Source organism: Anomaloglossus baeobatrachus, chromosome 5, assembly GCF_048569485.1.
Source record: "Anomaloglossus baeobatrachus isolate aAnoBae1 chromosome 5, aAnoBae1.hap1, whole genome shotgun sequence".
Taxonomy (NCBI): domain Eukaryota; kingdom Metazoa; phylum Chordata; class Amphibia; order Anura; family Aromobatidae; genus Anomaloglossus; species Anomaloglossus baeobatrachus.
Window position 1 is genome coordinate 204,660,431 of NC_134357.1, and position 21,417 is coordinate 204,681,847.

The 21,417-nt window shown below is 42.0% G+C and overlaps 1 protein-coding gene across 2 annotated transcripts in view; it reads right to left on the reverse strand.

Moving 5' to 3' along the window:
- The window catches only part of KAT6B (lysine acetyltransferase 6B), a 745,545-nt gene that overhangs the window by 329,646 nt on the left and 394,482 nt on the right, over window positions 1–21,417 (reverse strand). For both annotated transcript variants that reach the window (XM_075349101.1, XM_075349100.1), the window contains exon 8: window positions 19,249–19,373. In XM_075349101.1, coding sequence (XP_075205216.1) covers window positions 19,249–19,373 — 125 coding nt within the window. The remainder of the gene's footprint in view (window positions 1–19,248; window positions 19,374–21,417) is intronic.

Genomic DNA, 21,417 nt, shown 5'->3' on the forward strand with positions numbered 1-21,417 from the left:
TGGCTTCTGGCACACGGGCCTCGCGCATGCGCATTAGGGCGCGCGCGGTCATTGACCCTCTCTTAAAGGGCCAGCGTCCAGAAACAGGATATTGTCTATGCAGGTACAGGGTATAAGAGGATTCTCCTTCCAGGTGGGCGGGCCCTGTTCTACGTGATTAGTAAGCTAGGAGTTCAGGTCCCCCTTTTGCCTTGTTCGGTACTTACCCTGTCTGTCGCGCGTAGCCTGTCCTGCCACGCCAACCGGTCCTAACCATGACTGGTCCAGAACTCCTGTCGGTGACTGTCGGCTGATATTCCATATATATATACTATATAGATATACTACCTCTTCAGTCCCGCCAGTCTACAGTCCCTGGCTCCATTTGGTGACCTGCCATCTCGCTCAGCTGGTTCCGGATTTTGTCTGACATCTCTACCCGGCCTCTGACCCTGAGCCTCATCACCCGGACTACCTTCTGGAACTCTGTGATCCCAGGGACATCTACTTCCCAGTTCTCTGTACGGACTGTCTTGCTACCAGGAGTGCTTCGGCTGCCGTGGATCAAGGCCCTCTGGCGGGGTGTCCGGCCTGGTTGCCTCACCAGGGGAATACGGTGTACGGTCCAGTGTTTCCACCACCAGGATCTAACAACTTTTTACTTGCCACAGGTGAGTTTGAACAAGTATCACCTGCTTGAAACAAAGTATGTTTACCACCAATTTTGAAAACTGCCAACAATTTTGTCAGGCCCATTTTGGGAGTTTTGTATGAAATTATATCCAATGTGCCTGTTTTTTTTATATAGTTCAAATACAAACAAAGGAAATAATAGTGTGTGTATAACATACAATACAGAATTGAAATAATTTTGCATTATCTGCGGGAGTGGTTTTATCTGCAAGGAATCTCTCTCTCTCTCTCTATTTCTCTCGTGATGATGGGGGTGGTAGTGCCTGCGTGTGTGCGGTGATGATGGGTGCGGTAGTGCCTGCGTGTGTGCATTGGTAATGGGTGCAGTAGTGCCGGTGTGTGCGGGGACGATGGGTGCGGTAGTCTCTCTCTCTCTTTCTGTCTCTCTCTGTCTCATTCAGTTCCCCTTACTCCCGATCACATGACTCCAATACCCGCCCACAATTTCAAGTGACAGGATCCTGTAAAATAACACTTGCGTTTGCATTCTTTTCTCTTTTGAAAAACAGGATCCGCTTTTGCAGCAAAAAAAGTTCTTTAGTCACCCCTTGGCTAGGTCCTTCCCGGAGGGATATCTGACTATTTTCCGTGTCGAGACTCCTAACAGAGGCTCCACGGACCTCTTTTATTTGCATACTTCCCAGGGGGCAATGCACCTAGGATTTCACTGTGTTGAGAGCCTTCGCTGGCTGCCGGCAGTGTTTTCTCTGGCTGGTCTCCCTGAGATCAGTGATTGTTTTGTTTTTGACAAGTTTAAAGATATGACAAGGGAAATACCAAGGCCAGGTATCCATCCACAGACAGCTGTTTCGGGGTATTGCCCCTCATCAGTGTGGAGTAGGATTCTGGCCAGGTGGGAGCAATGCCTAGTAGACCAACAAAACAAAACAATCACTGATCTCGGGGAGACCAAAAGTCCAAAAGTTGGATATTGACTAAAAGGGCCACTTAATATGGTGGTTATAGTGGTCTCCTAAAAAGAGCCACTACTTGGCTAGGTCCTTCCCGGAGGGATATCTGGCTAGTTTTTGTGTCGAGACTCCTAACAGAGGCTCCACAGACGTTTTTTGATTTGCAAGGGTTAAGTATAGGCTTTACCCCTGGGAGGAGTTTTTGGGAACTAGATCCCTGGGTGGGGAGAAGGTTGGAGAGTAAAGAGATGGCTGCCTAAGGGGCAGGGTGCGTGTCCTGCCGGTGGACCGATTCCCCTACGAGCAGGTCTATTGTTGGTGGCCTCCTGGGCAACGTAGGGGATTCGTGGAACCCACCAGTCACCAGGACGAGAGTGAGGCTAGAAACATAGGTAGGTGTTGGACGAGGTTAGATGGCTGATAACAGACACAATCAGGAGGAACTGAGACAGCCAAGAAAAACTGAGACAGCCAGAATGAGTATTGAGTAGTGCATATGAATAAGCAATGGATAAGAAGAAAGAGACTGTTTTTAAATGACTTCATGTTGTATGGAACTCTTGCTACAAAAACTACAGTAAAAAGTTACGTTTGAGAAAAGCGAAACTGTTCGTGGGGTCTATTTATTTGTCCCTGCACCAGAAACAAGCAGAAACAAAGTCACCCTGAACGGCAAGAAAGTGGACGAAACCCAAACATTCCCGGGCCCGATTATCTGCCTGTAGCAGGGGCCGGGGCGGTCACCAGACACCCTGACCACGACTACAGCACCCCCAGTGCCACCTATTTACACATTCACAACTACTTTTTTTAATAACTCTCAATCTGCTGGCACTCATGGAAACAGCCCAACTTTCCCATCTGCATCCCAGCTTTTACCTGTAATCATCTGTCTTGGCCTCTCACAGCTCTCAACCTCTGAGACACACAAAGACAGTAACACCCTTGACCTGATCTTTGTCCGCCTCTGCTCAATCTCTCACTTAGATAATTTACCTGTTAGGCTATGTGCACACAATGCGTTTTTCGTGGCGTTTTTGCACGTTTTTCAGGTGCGTTTTTGGCCTCAAAACTGCATGACTTTGCTTCCCCAGCAGTCTATGAGTTTTCATTTTTGCTGTCCACACACAACTTTTTTTTAAGCTGTGTTTTTGAGCTTAAAAAAAATGGACATGTCAATTCTTTCCTGCGTTTTTCTGCGTTTTCCCCCCATGCAATGCATTGGAAAAACGCAGAGATCAAAAACGCAGCAAAACGCAGCCAAAAACGCACCAAATCGCGGTAAAAACGCATGCGTTTTTTGCCATGGTTTTTTTTGCCGCAGGTGCGTTTTTGTGCGTTTTTAGCGGCCAAAAACGCAGCGTAAAAAAAACGCAGCGTGTGCACATAGCCTTACCCTCCCTGACTACAACATTCTCCCCTTCACACTCACAAATCCTCGTGCACCCCAGCACACTCCGACCTCCAGATTCAGAAATCTACAAGCCATTACCCTCATATTTTACAGACTCTCTACACTCATCACTGTCCCCAGTCTCCTCTTTTTCCTGTCCTAATCTGGCTGTAAATCACTACAATGATGCTCTCATAAGCACCCTGGACCAAGTAGCATTCCTTTCCCTCAGAACCTCCAAACACGGAGTTTGCCACGGCTAGCATTGCAAACTCGATTTCTCCAGCGATGCTCTAGGAGTCCCGAACACATATAGAGGAAAACTTGCACAGCAGATAACTTTCTCCTCTATAAATTTATGTTAAGAACCTATAACTTTGCTCTTCACCTAGCCAAACATATTTACTTCACCACTCTGATCTCCTCATTATCCAACAATCCAAAAAAATTCTTCAAGACCTTTCACACTTTCCTCAGTCCTAGAGTGTAGCCCCCTATCACAGACTTTTGTGCTGATAATCTGGCCTTCTACTTTACTGAGAAAATAGAAAAGTTGCATCAGGAAATCAGCTTCTGGCCACCAAGCATCGAATTCCCATGCGTCCCCACTTCTCGTTTGTCTCATTCTCCACATTTGACCTAGTCACAGAAAAAGAAATCTCCAGCCTCCTTTTTTTTCTCGTCCTGCTACATGCACTACTGACCACATTCCCTCACATGTACTCCAGTATCTCTCTCTGGTTGTCACTACTCACCTAACTAAAATCTTGAATTTCTCCCTTCCTTCTGGTATCTTCCCTCCTCCTCCAAACACTCTATCATTACTCCATCATTAAAATATCTTCTCTTGACCCATGCTGCACAAATAACTACAAACCAGTCTCCAATTTTCCCTTCATCTTTAAACTTTTGCAGGGCCAGGTCTACTCCCACTTCCCCTGTTACCTCTTTACTCATTCTCTTCTCGATCCATTACAGTCCGGCTTCCACCACCTACATTCTACAGAAACTGCCCTCATCAAAGTGACCGAATGACCATTTGACAGCAAAAACGCAATGGTGACTAATCTCTGCTTATACATCTTGACCTCTCTGCAGCCTTTGACACTATTGACCACCATCTCCTTCTCGCTATGCTCCACTCAATCGTCTTAAAGGACACCGCTCTCTCCTGGTTATCTTCCTATCTTTCTGACAGCTCTTTCAGGGTATCATTTGCTGGATCCACTTCTTCCCCTCTTAGAGTTCAATCTTTGGCCCTCTTCTCTCTCTTAACGGCCCCAAATGGACAGACCATCAACAAATTTGGCTTCCAGTACCATCTTTATGCTGATGACACACAACTGTACACTTCATCCCCTGTGCTACAGAACACCAGGGACTGTCTGTCTGTAGACTCCAATATTATGCCTCTCCATGGTTCAGTATCTGAAACTCAACCTTTCGAAAACTGAACTTTTTCTGCTCCCGCCGTCCACTAATCTCCTTAAATGTGACATCTCCGACTCCCTCACAGTGTGCGACACCACAATTAAGCCTGTGCAGCAACCTTGCTGTCTGGGTGTTATGTTTGACACAAATCTTTCCTTCACCTCCTATACACACTCTCTCATCCACTCTTGTCAATTACGCCTGAAGAAGTTCTCTAGAATCGGCACCTTTCTCACCATGGAACAAAAATCCAGACTTTGGCCCTGATCTAGTCCCACCTTTATTATTGTAATTCTCTATTAATTGGCCTCCCCGTCACTACACTTTCCCCTCTCCAGTCCATCCTTAAGGCAGCAGCCAGGGTCACTTATCTGGCTAATTGTTACTTGGATGCTTCCACCCTGTGCCAGTCATTGCACTGGCTGCACATATGTTATAAGATCCAATTTACCTGGCTTGTTCTCACTTACAAAGCTCTCCACAATATGTCACCCCCCTACATCTCCACCCTCATCTGACTATCACCCTACCCGTTCTCTGCACTCGGCAAGAGATTTTCAACTAACCTCCGTACTAATCCGAATCTCCTTCTCCCGACTCCAAGACTTTTCCTGAACTGCACCAATTCTCTGGAATGCTTCAACCCAAGAAATTAGGACTAACCACAATTTACACAGTTTTAGACGCTCCCTAATAACACATCTTTTTTAGGGCAGCCTAACACATTGCCTAATCGAAGTCCTTTTATACAGGCCATTCACTCTTTCTCTGAACATAATTTTCTATCACACTCCAATATACCCAAAAGCACTACAAAGACTGGATGGTGACTGGCTCATGCAGCCTTTATCTATCTCCCATTTTTTCAATATAGCTGACCCATCATTGGAAATAAACATCTGTACCTTGTGTTACACCCACCTCATTGCAGATTGTAAGCTCATATGATCATTATTTTTGCTTTAATTACTGTAACTTCTATAATTGTTACTTATGACTCTCTGAATTGATTATGTGCTGCAGTTTATGTTGGCACTATATAAAGGATATTATTATTATTATTATTATTATTATTATTATTATTAATAATCCTTTTATGACCTTTGACATAAATTTACGTTAAAGGGAGTATCCCTACCTTTGGTGCAAGCTCACAAACCGAGTCTGCATCTTTCCCTGCACATGATGGCTGATCTGATATGCCTCTAACATCCGCGGGGGGATCTGCCCACGGCTGATAACCAGTTAAATCCCACTGTCAATCTCTAACAGCGGGATTTAACATGCGCTACTCAGGAGCGTGTCATTCCCTGCTCCTATCGATGCCGTCACGATTGCAGGGCGCCGATGGGTTTTATGACTGCTAGGGGTCAGCTTATGTCATGATGATTTTACTGTTCATAAGAGATTACAATAAAAAGTGAAAACAAAATAAAAAAATAAAAAAAATACAAAAGTTCAAATCACTCCCCTTTTGCCACATTGAAAATACAACAATTAAAAAAAATACGTCTGGCATCGTATTCAGAAATGATCGATCTATCAAAATATAAAATAAATTAATCGGATCTACAAACAGCATAGCGGAAAAAAAAACAATGCCAGAATTACATTTTTTGGGCCGCTTCAACATTGCAATAAAATGCAATAAGAGGCGATCAAAACATCAAAGCTACGAAAAATGGTATGAAAACGTCACCATAGCTTGCAAAAAATAAGCCAGCAGTGAGATCCTTTTACACTTTTCGGAAGATGGTGACAAAAGCGAAGTTTTGATTTTTTTTAACAAATTCTGAATTTATTTTCACCGCTTAAATTAAAAGAAAACTATCCATGTTTTCCATATAGTGAACATGGTAAATAAAAACACCTCAAAAACATTGTGGAATTGCAATTCTTTGCAATTTCCCGCACTTGGAATTTTTTCCCTGTTTTCCAGTACAGTGTGTGGAAAAATGAATGGCGTCATTCAAAAGTACAACTTGTTCTGCAAAAAACAAGCCATCGTGTGCAGGCTTTATTGACGGAAACATAAAGTTATGGCTCTTGGAAAAAGGAAAGGAAAAGATGAAGAAAAAAAAGAAAGTGGCAAAGTTATGAAGGGGTTAAGCTTACAGCCCAATTCCCTTAAATCATTATTATAGGGAATCTGTCAGCAGATTTTTGCTATGTAAGGTAAAACCAGTATGCTGCAAGAGTTAACACAGGAAATTTAGGGCTACCTGTCTTGTCACACTCCGATTTGATATTTATTTGCTACTGGCTGTAGTACCCGGCGTTGCCCAGGATAGTAACTGTCTCTCTGTTTCTCTTCCAGTCTCTATCTGTCTTCCTCTCTGTCTGTCTCTCTCTCTCTCAATCTCTTTGTCTGTCTGTCTCTTTCCCGGTCTCTGTCTCTTTCCCTATTTGTCTTTCTATCTCTTTCCCTGTCAGTCTGTCTCCCTATCTCTTTCTCTGTCTGTCTCTGTCTGTCTCTTTTCCTGTCTGTCTCTTTCCCTGTCTTTCCCTGTCTGTCTCTTTCCCTGTTTGTCTCTTTGTCTGTGTCTGTTTGTCTCTGTCTTTCTCTTTCCCTGTCTGTCTGTCTCTTTCCCTCTCTCTTTGTCTGTCTGTCTGTCTCCTTCACTGGCTGCATTGTGACACGCCACCATTCCATTTAAGGACGTGGCTGCGCATTCTGGTGAAGTTCTGGCTACATTGTGGCTCCAAGCTCCATTGACTTTTAATGGAGGCAGGTTTTTTGGCGAATAACTAAAGCGCGGGGTTAAAATTTCCCCACAAAACATAGTTTATGATATTCCCTGAGTCAAATGGGGTGTGTGCAAAATTTTGTGATTGTACATGCGACAGTGTGAATTCCTTTAGCGGACATACACACACATACATACACTCAGCATTATATATTAGATGTTTGTTTAAGCAACAGGACCCTTATCATTGCTCGGATTACAAAGTTATTCACACGGCAGTCTGACATTTTCAATAGCTGCAATACAACCTGCAATTCACTGCAATGCTATATACATATATATAATATTACAGTATATATATATATATATAATTTGTATTTGTATGTGTGTTTCTCGCTACCATTCTTCTCAATACATGCAGATGTAACCAAAAAAATCTATCAATAAATAAGCAATCACTGTACATGTGCAGTCATGGCGAAAGTGCTGGCTCCCTTGAAATTATTCCAGAAAAGTATTTTTTTCCCAGAAAATTATTGCAATCACACATTTTGTTATACTCTGATTTATTTCCTTTGTCTGTATTGGAAAAACAGAAGAAGAAAAAAAAAACCAGAGAAAAGAGGCATATTGGACATAATTTCACACAAAACCCCAAAAATAGTCAGGACCAAATTGTTGGCACCTTTCCAAAATTGTGGCTAAACAACTTTATTTCAAGCATGTAAGTTAGCTCGTTCAAACTCACTTGTGGCAAGTAACAGGTGTGGGCAACATGAAAATCACACCTGAAGCCAGATAACAAGGAGAGAAGTTGACATAATCTTTGCATTGTGTATCTGTGTGTGCCACACTAAGCATCGAGAACAGAAAGAGGAGAAGAGAACTGTCTGAGGACTTGAGAACCAAAATAGTTGGAAAATATAAACAATCTCAAGTTACAAGTGCATCTCCGAGATCTTATTGTTCCTTTGACCACGATGAGCAACATAATCAAGACGTTTGCAACCCATAACACTATAATTAATCTTTCTGGACGAAGACAGCAGATAAAAATCAATAAAAGGTTGCAATCCAGGATAGTCCAAATGTGGATAAGCAGCCCCAATCAAGTTCCAAAGAAATCCAAGCTGTCCTGAAGTCTCCGGGTGCAGCAGTGTCAGAACAAACTATCTGTAGACAATTGAATGAGAAGAAACACTATGGTAGGAGACCCACAAAGACCATACTGCTGACACCGAGACATAAACAAGCTAGACTGTAGTTTGCCAAAATGTACGTGGTAAGCAAAAATACTATGCTATGATTCCTCTGGGAAAATGTCTTATGGTCAGAAGAGATCAAGATAGAGCTTTTTGGTAAAGTCATTCTACTGTTTACCAAAAACGGAATGAGGCCTACAAAGAAAAGAACACAGTACCTACAATCAAATATGTTGGAGGCTCAAAGATGTTTTGGGTTTGTTTTGCTGCCTCTGGCATTGGGTGCCTTGACTGTGTGAAAAACATTATGAAATGTGATTACCAAATGTTTTTTTTGTTGCAATGTAGTGACCAGTGTCAGAAAGCTGTGTTTGCATCCCAGGTCATGGATCTTCCAGCAGGACAATGACCACAAACCTACTTCAAAAAGCACCCAGAAATAGATGGAAACAAAGCTCTGGAGAGTTGGGAAATGTCAGCAATAGGTTTGGATCAAAATCCCATTGAACACCTGTGGAGAGATCTTAAAATTGCTGTTGGGAGAAGACATTCTTCAATAATGAGAGACCTGGAGTAGTTTGCAAAAGAAGAGTGGTCCAAAATTCCAGGTGAGAGGTGTAAGAAGCTGGTTGGTGGTTATAGGAAGCGATTGATTGCAGTTATTTATTTCAAAAAAATGTGCAACCAAATATTAAGTTGAAGGTGCCAACAATTTTGTCCGGACCATATTTGGAGTTTTGTGTGAAATTATGTCCATAGTATCATAGTATCATAGTTTTTAAGGTTGAAGGGAGACTCTAAGTCCATCTAGTTCAACCCGTAGCCTAACATGTTGATCCAGAGGAAGGCAAAAAAAACCCCAATGTGGCAAACCATTTCCAATGGGGAAAAAATTTCCTTCCTGACTCCACATCCGGCAATCAGACTAGTTCCCTGGATCAATACCCTGTCTAATAAAATCTAATATACATAACTGGTAATATTACATTTTTCAAGAAAGGCGTCCAGGCTCTGCTTAAATGTTAGTAGTGAATCACTCATTACAACATCATGCGGCAGAGAGTTCCATAGTCTCACTGCTCGTACAGTAAAGAATCCTCGTCTGTGATTATGATTAAACCTTCTTTCCTCAAGACGTAGCGGATGCCCCCGTGTTCCAGTCGCAGGCCTAGGTGTAAAAAGATCTTTGGAAAGGTCTCTGTACTGTCCCCTCATATATTTATACATTGTGATTAGATCCCCCCTAAGCCTTCGTTTTTCCAAACTAAATAACCCCAAGTTTAATAACCTGTCTTGGTATTGCAGCCCCCGCATTCCTCTAATAATCTTGGTCGCTCTTCTCTGCACCCTCTCCAGTTCAGCTATGTCCTTCTTATATATCGGTGACCAGAATTGTACACAGTATTCTAAGTGCGGTCGCACTAGTGACTTGTACAGAGGTAGAACTATATTTTTTCATGAACACTTATACCTCTTTTAATACATCCCATTATTTTATTAGCCCTGGCAGCAGTTGCCTGACACTGGCCACTAAAGTGAAGTTTACCATCCACCCATACACCCAAGTCTTTTTCTGTGTCTGTTTTACCCAGTGTTCTACAATTAAGTACATAATCATAAATGTTATTTCCTCTACCCAAGTGCATGACCTTACATTTATCTACATTAAACTTCAATTGCCACTTCTCAGCCCAATCCTCCAATTTACATAAATCTCCCTGTAATATAAAATTATCCTCCTCTGTATTGATTACCCTGCAGAGTTTAGTATCATCTGCAAATATTGAAATTCTACTCCGCATGCCCCCAACAAGGTCATTTCTAAATATGTTGAAAAGAAGTGGGCCCAATACTGACCCCTGTGGTACCCCACTATGAACTGAGACCCAGTCCGAGTACGTACCATTAATAACCACCCTTTGTTTCCTATCACTGAGCCAGTTTTTAACCCAGTTACACATATTTTCCCCTATCCCCATTATTCTCATTTTATGTACCAACCTTTTGTGTGGCACCGTATCAAAAGCTTTTGGAAAGTCCATATACACAACATCCACTGCATTTCCCTGGTCCAGGCTTGAACTTACCTCTTCATAGAAGCTGATCAAATTAGTTTGACAGGATCGATCCCTCATAAACCCATGTTGATACTCTGTCATAAGGTTATTTTTCTTGAGATACTCCAGTATAGCATCTCTCAAGAAACCCTCAAGGATTTTACCAACCGTAGAGGTTAAACTTACCGGCCTATAATTTCCCGGCTCAGTTTTTGTCCCCTTTTTGAATATTGGCACCACATTTGCTATGCGCCAGTCCTGCGGTACCGACCCTGTTATTAAGGAATCTGAGAAGATTAAAAATAATGGTCTATCTATCACAGAACTCAATTCCTGTAGTACTCTGGGGTGTATGCCATCCGGGCCCGGAGATTTGTCAACCTTAGTGATTTCGAGGCGGCGGCGTACTTCCTGCTGGGTTAAGCAGGTAATATTCAATGGTGAATTTATGGTAACACTGGTCATGTCATCTGCCATGGCATTTTCTTGTATAAAAACCGTAGAAAAAAAGTCATTCAGCAGGTTGGCTTTACCCTCATCCCCTTCCACCATTTCACCAAGACTATTTTTAAGGGGGCCAACACTATCGCTTTTTAGTTTTTTACTGTTTATGTAGTTAAAGAATATTTTAGGATTATTTTTACTTTCTCTCGCAATGAATCTCTCTGTCTCAAACTTAGCTAACTTAATTTGCTTTTTACATATTTTATTTAATTTTCTATAATTATATAATGCCTCATCACTACCTACCCTCTTTAATTCTTTTAAGGCTTTCTGTTTTTCTTTTATTGCTTCCCTTACAGCTCTATTTAGCCATAGGGGTTTCCTCCTATTTCTAGCATGTTTGTTCCCATAGGGTATATTTTCTGCACAAGCCCTATTCAGGATGCTCATAAAAGTCTCCCATTTGCTTTGTGTACCTTTATTACTTAGTACATCATCCCAGTTTAGTCCAATTTGCCTTTTTTCTCAGCTTTTTTTTGTGTTTTTCCAATACTCACATAGGAAATAAACATGAGTAGGACAAAACATGTAATTGCAATAATAAGAGAAATGCTTCATTTTCTGTAACAATTTCAAGGGTGTCAACAGTTTCGGCCATGACTGTATTTCTGTGTGTAATATTTGTGCTATTTTAAAGGGGTTGTCCACTACTCAGAACAACCCCTTCTCAATCCATATGTTTCCCACTTTTAAAATAATACCACTGTTACTTGCTGTCGCCATTCTGTCGGAATTGCCTCTCCTGGAGATCACATACCAGTGTGATTTCATGTGATCCCTGCAGCCAATCAGCGGCTGCTTCACTCTTCTCGACTTTGGAAAAACTGCTTACATCCAGAGGTTGCATACTGACTAATGCATTGACTGCTGAGTGATAATCAGAGGAATAAGCAGCGCAGCTGTCAGATCCATGCACCAGGAGGCGGCGCAAATTATAATTTGAAGATACACTTATCTCTGTCAGAAGCTCTCATCATATACAGTATTTTATCACTGTCAGTGCAAGCCAGCTGGTTGTGTCGATGATGAGGGCTTAGCAGTGGACTAGTAGGGTGATTCCCTCTGCCAGCCCAGTGCTGAGCTCTCATCAGTAGCACAGAAGTCAGTCTCTAGCCCTAGAGAAGTGAACTGTTAAAAAAGTGCAGAAGACACCACTTATATAAGTGCATTAAATAAAATAAATATGAATAAAAGATAATTTATTACAGTAATTCAAAACAAAAAGTGAAACGCATATATTATATAGAGTAATTACAAATAGATTGATCTATTTAATCTCTTTATTTCTGTTGATGATTATGGCTTACAGTCAATGAAAACCCAAACGTCATTATCTCATAAAATTAGCATAATTACCACAAAACACCTTCTAAGCCTTTAAAATGGTGCCTTAAGGTGGTGTCACACACAGCGACAACGACAACGACGTCGCTGCTACGTCACCATTTTCTGTGACGTTGCAGCGACGTCCCGTCGCTGTCGCTGTGTGTGACATCCAGCAACGAGCTGGCCCCTGCTGTGAGGTCGCCGCTCGTTGCTGAATGTCCAGCTTCATTTTTTGGACGTCGCTCTCCCGCTGTGACGCACAGATCGCTGTGTGTGACAGCGAGAGAGCGACGAAATGAAGCGAGCAGGGAGCAGGAGCCGACATCTGGCAGCTGCGGTAAGCTGTAACCAAGGTAAACATCGGGTAACCAAGGTGGTTACCCGATATTTACCTTCGTTACCAGCCTCCGCCGCTCTCACGCTGCCAGCGCCGGCTCCTGCTCTCTGCACATGTAGCTGCAGTACACATCGTGTAATTAACCCGATGTGTACTGTAGCTAGGAGAGCAAGGAGCCAGCGCTAAGCAGTGTGCGCGGCTCCCTGCTCTCTGCACATGTAGCTGCAGTACACATCGTGTAATTAACCCGATGTGTACTGTAGCTAGGAGAGCAGGGAGCCAGCGCTCAGTGTGCGTGGCTCCCTGCTCTCTGCACATGTTGCAGCACAGCGACGCGTGTCGTTATGATCGCTGCTTCGGCTGCTGTGTTTGACAGCTAAGCAGCGATCATAACAGCGACTTACAAGGTCGCTGCTACGTCACAGAAAATGGTGACTTAACAGCGACGTCGTTGTCACTGTCGTTTAGTGTGACCCCAGCTTTAGTCTCGTTCAGTAGGCTACACAATCATGGGGGAAGACTGCTGACTTCACAGATGTCCAGAAGGCAGTCATTGACACTCCACAAGGAGGTTAAGCCACAAAAAGTTATTGCTAAAGAAGCTGGCTGTTTACAGAGCGCTGTATCCAAGCATATTAATGGACAGTTCAATAGAGGGAAAAAGTGTGATAAAAAAAGGTGCACAAGCAACCGGGATAACCACAGCCTTAATAGGATTGTTAAGAAAAGGCCATTCAAAATTTGGGGGAGATTCACAAGGAGTAGACTGATGCTGGAGTCAGTGCTTCAAGAGCTACCACACAGACCTATCCAGGACATGGTCTACAAGTGTCGCATTCCTTGTGTCAAGCCACTCATGACCAATAGACAACGCCAGAAGCGTCTTACCTTGGCCAAGGAGGAAAAGAACTGGCCTGCTGCTCAGTGGTCCAAGGTGTTATTTCCAGATGAAAGAAAACTTTGCATTTAATTTGTAAATCAAGGTCCCAGAGTCTGGAGGAAGATTGGAGAGGCACACAATCCAAGTTGCTTGAGGTCTAGTGTGAAGTTTCCACAATTAGTGATGGTTTGGGAAGTCATGTCATCTACTGGTGTAGGTCTACTGTGTTTTATCAAGACTAAAGTCAATGCAGGCGTCTACCAGGAAATTTTAGAGCACTTCATGCTGTCCTCTGCCGACAAGCTTTTTAGAGATGGAAATTTCATTTTCCAGCAGGACTTGGCACCTGTCCACGCTGTCAAAAGTACCAATACCTGGTTTAATAACCACACTATCACTGTGCTTAATTGGCCAGCAAACTCACTTGACCTACTCGGTGGAGCTGGCATCAACCCCACAAATATTACCCCGTTTACCACTGCAACTGGGCAATTAGAAGAGCCAGGTCCAGCACCAGAATTGGGGCATCTACTTGATGTGGCACTGCTGGGGTGCCTGCGGGCTGCAATTGTTAAGCTGGAAAAGTGCCAAATAACCATGGACATTCGTTTCCCAATATCAGTCCCCAGTTGTCTACTGTATTGGTTCTAGGAAAATGGAGGGAACCCCACGTCATTTTTTTTTTTTTTTAAATCAAATAATTTAAAAAATAAGTGTGGGATCCCCGCTATTTTTAATAATCACCCAAGGTACATCAGAGAACTGAGAGTTGCAACCCTCAGCTGCTGCTGTTCCCGTGCTGGATATTAAAATTCGAGGGGACCCCATGTCATTGTTTTTAAAATAAAAATGCTTGAAAACAGCTGGCCAAGCCAGCTATCTCTATATCTATTGAGCTATTGTATCTGTTTTTTCTTTCTATTTTATATGTTCTTTGTTATTTTCTTTCTTTATATCTCTCCATCTATTTTATCTGTTCTACCTACAATTTTTCTGGCTTTGCACATCTTTTACACATTAAAAAAAATTTTATTTCAGTATCATGCGTTTTTTACTGGTACTAGTCACAAGGATGTCACACGTATGCCAACATGGATGGCATACAGATGACCATACCAGTGTGTGTGGCTTGTATGTGTTTAAAAACGGAAGTGTGAAAAAGGCCTTAGCACTATCTCATGGTCGGTCAGGACAGAGGGCAACTGAATACTGTGCTGTGGATTTATTGCTTAGCACTGGTCTAGTAGAGCAATTTCCTCAGAAAATCTTTCTACTAACCCAGTGCTGAACAGTCAGTCAGTTTGCATCCTGACCAACACTCTGATTCTAACTATACTCTATATACTCAGCAATGCTTACAATACTCTAACTGCACAATAAATTGTAGAGATATAAATATAATATGCATATATACAAATAATCTGTATTATATATTAATATCCATACAAACAACAACTGTTCAATGAAGTCGGGTCCAATGGGAATTGCTGCTCTCGGGTCTGGCACCTCCTCCATCTTGTGCAGTTGCCATCGTCCTTACCAACCTCTTGTGGATGACACGTCCTACATTATCCATAGAGAGGCTGCCATTGCGCCTCTGCGCATGCACAATTTTGATCTGCCCGCTGAGGACAGACCAAGGTATTGTAGTGCGCATGCACGGGTGGTCTTTGACCTTGCCTCGTGCCTGCGCATTGCAATACTTTGCTCTACCCTCAGCAGGGCAGATCAAAGTGAACCTGCACAGAACCGCAATGCCGGCCTGTGTGTGGATGACTTAAGATGCATCATCCACACGAAGCAGGGAAGGAGGATGGCGACTGCACAAGATGGCGGAGGCGCTGGACCTGAGAGCAGCGATGCCCATTCAAATCAAATGCCCCCTAGGTGAATATAATAAAGGTGTTTTTTATGTTATACAGAGCAGCCTGTGCCCTTATATACAGAATTCTGGAATGCTGTATGTAAGGGCTCATTGGTAGTGGCCACAGTTTATAAGGAAAAAAACCTAGTGGCAGGTTCCCGTTAAGTGAAATATAAGGGGCTTCATTAGGGGTAATATTTTTGTGTACTTGCCACAATCCATCTCCTACTCCCTATCTTAAAAAGTTGGGTAGATTCCCCTGCAAATGCACCTATGTGCCGTTGTGCCGTGACCCCGCCAATTTTTTTTTCATTATTATTGATGGGGTGGGGGATAGGGCAATTAGAACTTTGGCTTAAGGGCCCTATGATATTTTTGGAAGCTTCTGGCACAAATATAAAAATCTAAGCATATAAATACACACATCACCCTAAAGTAATATAATAAATTCAGTATATATAAACACAATCGGACCATGTTAGCCAGAAAGTTTTATATAACATATGTATCTATACATACTTTCTATGTTACAATTAATGTGAACTTTTATAAATGACTGCTGTCATGTAAACTGGTTTGCCAGATTACCAGAGGGTAAGCTGATATGGGTATTTCAGCTGCACTTTACAGTGTAGGCTAAGGCTCTGCCTAGCAAGCAGCCTGGCATCAGGGGGCATGTCTTATTAGAATACATCAGGCTGAGTGAGCTGCCAACCTCAAGATGACCAATCCCGTAAAGTGTGAGTCTCTCATAACAAATCCTCTATTCACAGTCATCATTTTTCCAAAACTGATTATTTGAATGTGTATATCTATATATATACAGTACAGACCAAAGGTTTGGACACACCTTCTCATCTCTATAACAACTGTTAAGAGGAGACTTTGTGCAGCAGGCCTTCATGGTAAAATAGCTGCTAGGAAACTACTGCTAAGGACAGGTAACAAGCAGAAGAAACTTGTTTGGACTAAAGAACACAATGAATGGACGTTAGACCAGTGGAAATCTGTACTTTGGTCTGATGAGTCCAAATTTGAGATATTTGGATCCAACCACCGTGTCTTTGTAGAAAAGTTGAACGGATGGACTCTACATGCCTGGTTCCCACCGTGAAGCATGGAGGAGGAGGTGTGATGGTGTGGGGGTGCTTTGCTGGTGACACTGTTGGGGATTTATTCAAAATTGAAGGCATACAGAACCAGCATGGCTACCATAGCATCTTGCAGCGGCGTGCTATTCCATCCGGTTTCCGTTTAGTTGGACCATAATTAATTTTTCAACAGGACATTGACCCTAAATACACCTCCAGGCTGTGTAAGGTCTATTTGACTAAGAAGGAGAGTGATGGGGTGCTAAGCCAGATGACCTGGTCTCCACAGTCACCAGACCTGAACCCAATCGAGATGGTTTGGAGTGAGCTGGACCGCAGAGTGAAGGCAAAAGGGCCAACAAGTGCTAAGTATTTCTGGGAGCTCCTTCAAGACTGTTGGAAAACCATTTCTGGTGACTTCCTCTTGAAGCTCATCAAGAAAATGCCCAGAGTTTGCAAAGCAGTAATCAAAGCAAAAGGTGGCTACTTTGAAGAACCTAGAATATAAGACATATTTTCAGTTGTATCACACTTTCTTAAGTATTTCATTCGACATGTTTTAATTATTAGTTTTGATGCCTTCAATGTGAATCTACAATTTTCAGAGTCCTGAAAATAAAGAAAACTCTTTGACTGAGGTGTGTCCAAACTTTTGATCTGTACTATATATATATATATACATATATATATATAAAAAAAATGTATATACATACATACAGTCTCTTTACAGTGATACATCCTAACATGTGTGAAAGTCATAGGTCCTCTTTAGCTGACTCTAAAAAGTCACAATTGTAACACGTCTTACAGAGGATGAAGCCCTTCTGAAATTGTGAAGTTATCGAGGTGTGATTAAAAAAAAAATATCAAGAGTTTTATTGCAGTCACTAGGGTGACAAAAAACGTGTTGAAAAAAAAAGATGTACATTAGTTGCCAAAGATTTGAGAGGTGAAGTGACGAGGAGCCCATTATCCTCCAGTGCTGTTATATTCCAGAACGCTAGCCTCCCTTGAGAGCCCAGAAGTAGGTCTTCAGCATTCAGAAATATGGCCACGGTAAGGAAGGCTTAAACTCGACCAATAATGAACAAGACACAGAAGTGGAAATGTCAAGATTGAGACAAGGAAGATCTGAAGACAGTTTGTTCAAAGGTTTTTATGGACTAATGACATGAGAGTAAGGCTATGTGCCCACGTGTGTGCGCTCTGCACAGCAGCGTAACTTCGCTGCATGTCCGCTTCAGAGCGCAGCTGAAAAGCTCCGTTCTGAAGCTTCGGTGACTGCCGATTTCATGCCCTCTGGCTGCAGCCTCTGCCATAGACAGAGCGGGGGCTGCATGCAAAGCGCACGAAAAAAGTGACATGTCACTTCTTAGAACGCAGCGGTTTGGCAGCAGCCGAATCGCTGCGTTCTAATACGCCACATGGGCATGGGTTAGGCACATTCTTTATAGATTGTGCTGGGGACGCAGGACGCATGCAGTTACGCTGCGGTGCAGATCGCAGCGTAACTGCATGAAAATACGCTACGTGGGCACATAGCCTAACTCTAGATAGACCAGAGGGATGGGCCCGTGGCTGGATCAGCACTGACCTCCACTTCCACTTAGACATCAGCAAGGTGAAGGTGGGGTACTGCTATGGGCTAGTATTATTAAGGATTAGCTAGTTGGACCTTTTGGGGTTAAAGATGGTCTAAAAATCAACTCCCAAACCTACTGCCAGTTTTTAGAAGATTGCATCTTTCAAGAAGTGCATAATTTCTATGCAGGTAAATTCTCCATTGCAGCATCGAAGTCTCCACTGCTTTGGCCAGGAAAGTCTTAACGGGAATCTGTCACTAGGTTTTTGTTATGTAATTTAACAGCAGCATAATGTATGGCCAGAATCCCCAATTCCACCAGCGTGTCACTTGTGCTGCAATTCTGATAAATTCCCTGTTTTATCTGCGGCAGATCTACTGGTTCTCTGAATGCTGCCAACACCACTGATTCATAGATTTTTGTATTCATTGTGAATAAGAAATCTGTCAATTAGTGGGGGGGGACATGACTGGACTACCTGGCAGGAGGTTTACTACTCCTCTAATGATAATTACCTGCTAAGAAAACAGTGTTGTATCACTGGAATCAGGGTCTATGTCTCTACATTATGCTGCTTTCAGATTGGGTATTAAAAACCCAATGACAGATTCCTTTTAAATAGGTGAAAGAATAATGGCACAGCCCCTTCCTCATCTGACCTAAACCTTACTGAGAACATGTGGGATCTTCTTAAACAGGATATTTGCAGAGACGGAAAATAGTCACCTCTTTTCAATGGGGACAATGGGAGACTGTGGTTGGTTTTGCCCAAAAAGTTGATCAACAGAATAATAAACTAAGAAACTTCATGGATGGAACACTTATCACTGTTATTGATAAGAAAGGCAACTAGATAGGTCATTGAGATTTTTTTTTTTTTTTTTTTTTAATGATCAGAAATGTATTTTTTGAGTTGTTTAGTTATTATTCTCACAGATGAAAATAAAGAATTCAGCTGGAAAATGTACAATTTTCATTTAGTTGCACAATAATTCTGCACATAGATATTCTCCTAATAAAGACAAAACCTCACTTTTACTTTCTGAAATATTCAGGTTTCTGGTTTATTTCCCTTTTGAACTGACTAATGATAATTTTCTTGCTGGACTGGAGATTTTCAGCAATAAAATTATTATCATCAAAAGTACAAATTTCCTAATAATTATGAATTACAGCGGTAGTCCCACTGACTATTATATGGTTATTTGTTCATTTTAGATAGAAATGTTCTTTAATTTCCTGGCAAAATGAGCAAGAAAAAAATAACTGAAAAGGCCTCTAGAGCAATGTAATTAATCAGAATTACTCACCTCAAAAGACAGCTCACAAGCCTGCCTGAATATATCCACATCTTCCTGGGTTACAAAGTCTGGCCTTTTTGGAACACAAATCATATCCCATATATCTTGTTTGATACTCATCTTTAGGTCATTATCTGACATACAAAGGAGAAAGATCACTGAAAACTATGGAATTAAAATCACTGCAATTAATGCATAACATAATTGTAAAAACTAAATAGCAATTTATAAAAAAAAAAATTAGATGTAGATATGTGACACATCCGACTAGTGGAATGATATCTGCACACAACATTATAAACATACAGAAAGAATGCACTGGAGGACTGCTTTGTTCTATAGAATAATGGATGTAAATTTACCAAATATTAACAAAAAGAAGCTCAAGCTCACAGAGCTCACAGAGCCACATCAACAGCTTTCTTTTTACTTCAAAATATTCAAAATTCTGAGGATTACCTGACTGATCAGTGTCTGCTGAGTCTGGAAGGTGTAAACCCTCCATCGGCTAAATCTTTTTCTTAATTACTATATTCTATTGTGTAAAATAATAACAGCCTGTACTCCTGCTATGCAAGCACCGGGTCTACCGTGACGTTGTTATGTCACAAGAGCCCTGCAGCCCTTTTATTTAAATATAAGCTCTGGAGGTGGAGTTATCTTACAGGCAGCATCTGCCCCATAGCCTGGAAGAGCTCATTTACATAAAGTGATAAAAGATGATATTTCACAACAATGCTTCTGATATGAGGCAGACAGGTACGACATTTTTCAGCATTCTGTAACCTGTATGCCCATATTAACATTTTAAAAAGGTCAAAGTGGTGACAGATTCCCTTTAAAAAAAGAAAAAGGGATGCACCACTCTTCAAAACACCAACAGACATACTGTGCCTTGAATAAATATTCCATATAGAAGAAGCAAGATGGTGTGTAATAATTGGGATCACCAAATAGAAAATATTCAAACAATTTTTATTGGTCAAAAAAACACCAACATGGAGTTAAAAGCATTTAAAATACACAAACGTGTTCAACACATACAGGGGCTTGCATATAATAAGACAAAAACCCCACAGGTCACCCCCTCCATATAAATTAGTAAGACACTGTATATTAATAAGAAAGGTAAAGCCTCAATACTGATAGATGGACATCAGCAGAGAAACAAGCAAAATGCACCAGAAACATATATAATAGTACATAAGATTTCATAAATACCACATAGACAGGGTAAAAAGGTGCAGCGAAAATCAGCAAGCAGGAGCAGATTCTGCAATAAAAGAGGCAGCCATACAGTAGGGAGGACAAGAAGAAACCCCCCCCCCCCCCAATGCGTGTCGCCACCCCTAGAGTGGCTTCCTCAGGGAAAAATGGGGCATTGAATAAATATTCATACCCTGTGAACTTTTACACATTCTTTTACTATACACCCACAATCCTAACTGTATTTTATTGGGATTTTATGTGAATTACCAACACAAAGTAGCAAGTATTTCTTAACTATAAATGAATAATACATGGTTTTCTAAATATTTTAAAAATATAGACCTGAATATAGTGGCGTGCGTTGTATTCAGCCCCCTGAGTCAATACTTTGAGGCACCACCATTCACTTTAAGTCTTTTGGGGTATGACTGTACCAGATTTGCACATCTAGAGGCTGACATTTTTGCTCATTCTTTTTTGCTAAATAGCTCTAGTACAGTGAGATTGGATGGGGAGTGTCTGTGAACTGCATTTTCCAATTCTTATCACAGTATCTCAATGGGATGCAGGCTTATGACAGGGCCATTCACCCATGTGTATGCTTTGATCTAAACCGTTGCATTGTAGCTCTGGCAGTATGTTTAGGATTGTTGTCCTGCTGGAAGGTGAAGCTACACCCCAAATCTCAAGTCTTTTTCAGCCTCTAAAGGTGGTGTCACACACAGCGACGACGACAACGACGTCGCTGCTACGTCACCATTTTCTGTGACGTAGCAGCGACTACCGTCGCGGTCGCTGTGTGTGACATCCAGCAACGAGCTGGCCCCTGCTGTGGGGTCGCCGGTGGTTGCTGAATGTCCAGCTTCATTTTTTGGTCGTCGCTCTCCCGCTGTGACGCACAAATCGCTGTGTGTGACAGCGAGAGAGTGACGAAATGAAGCGAGCAGGGAGCAGGAGCCGGCATCTGGC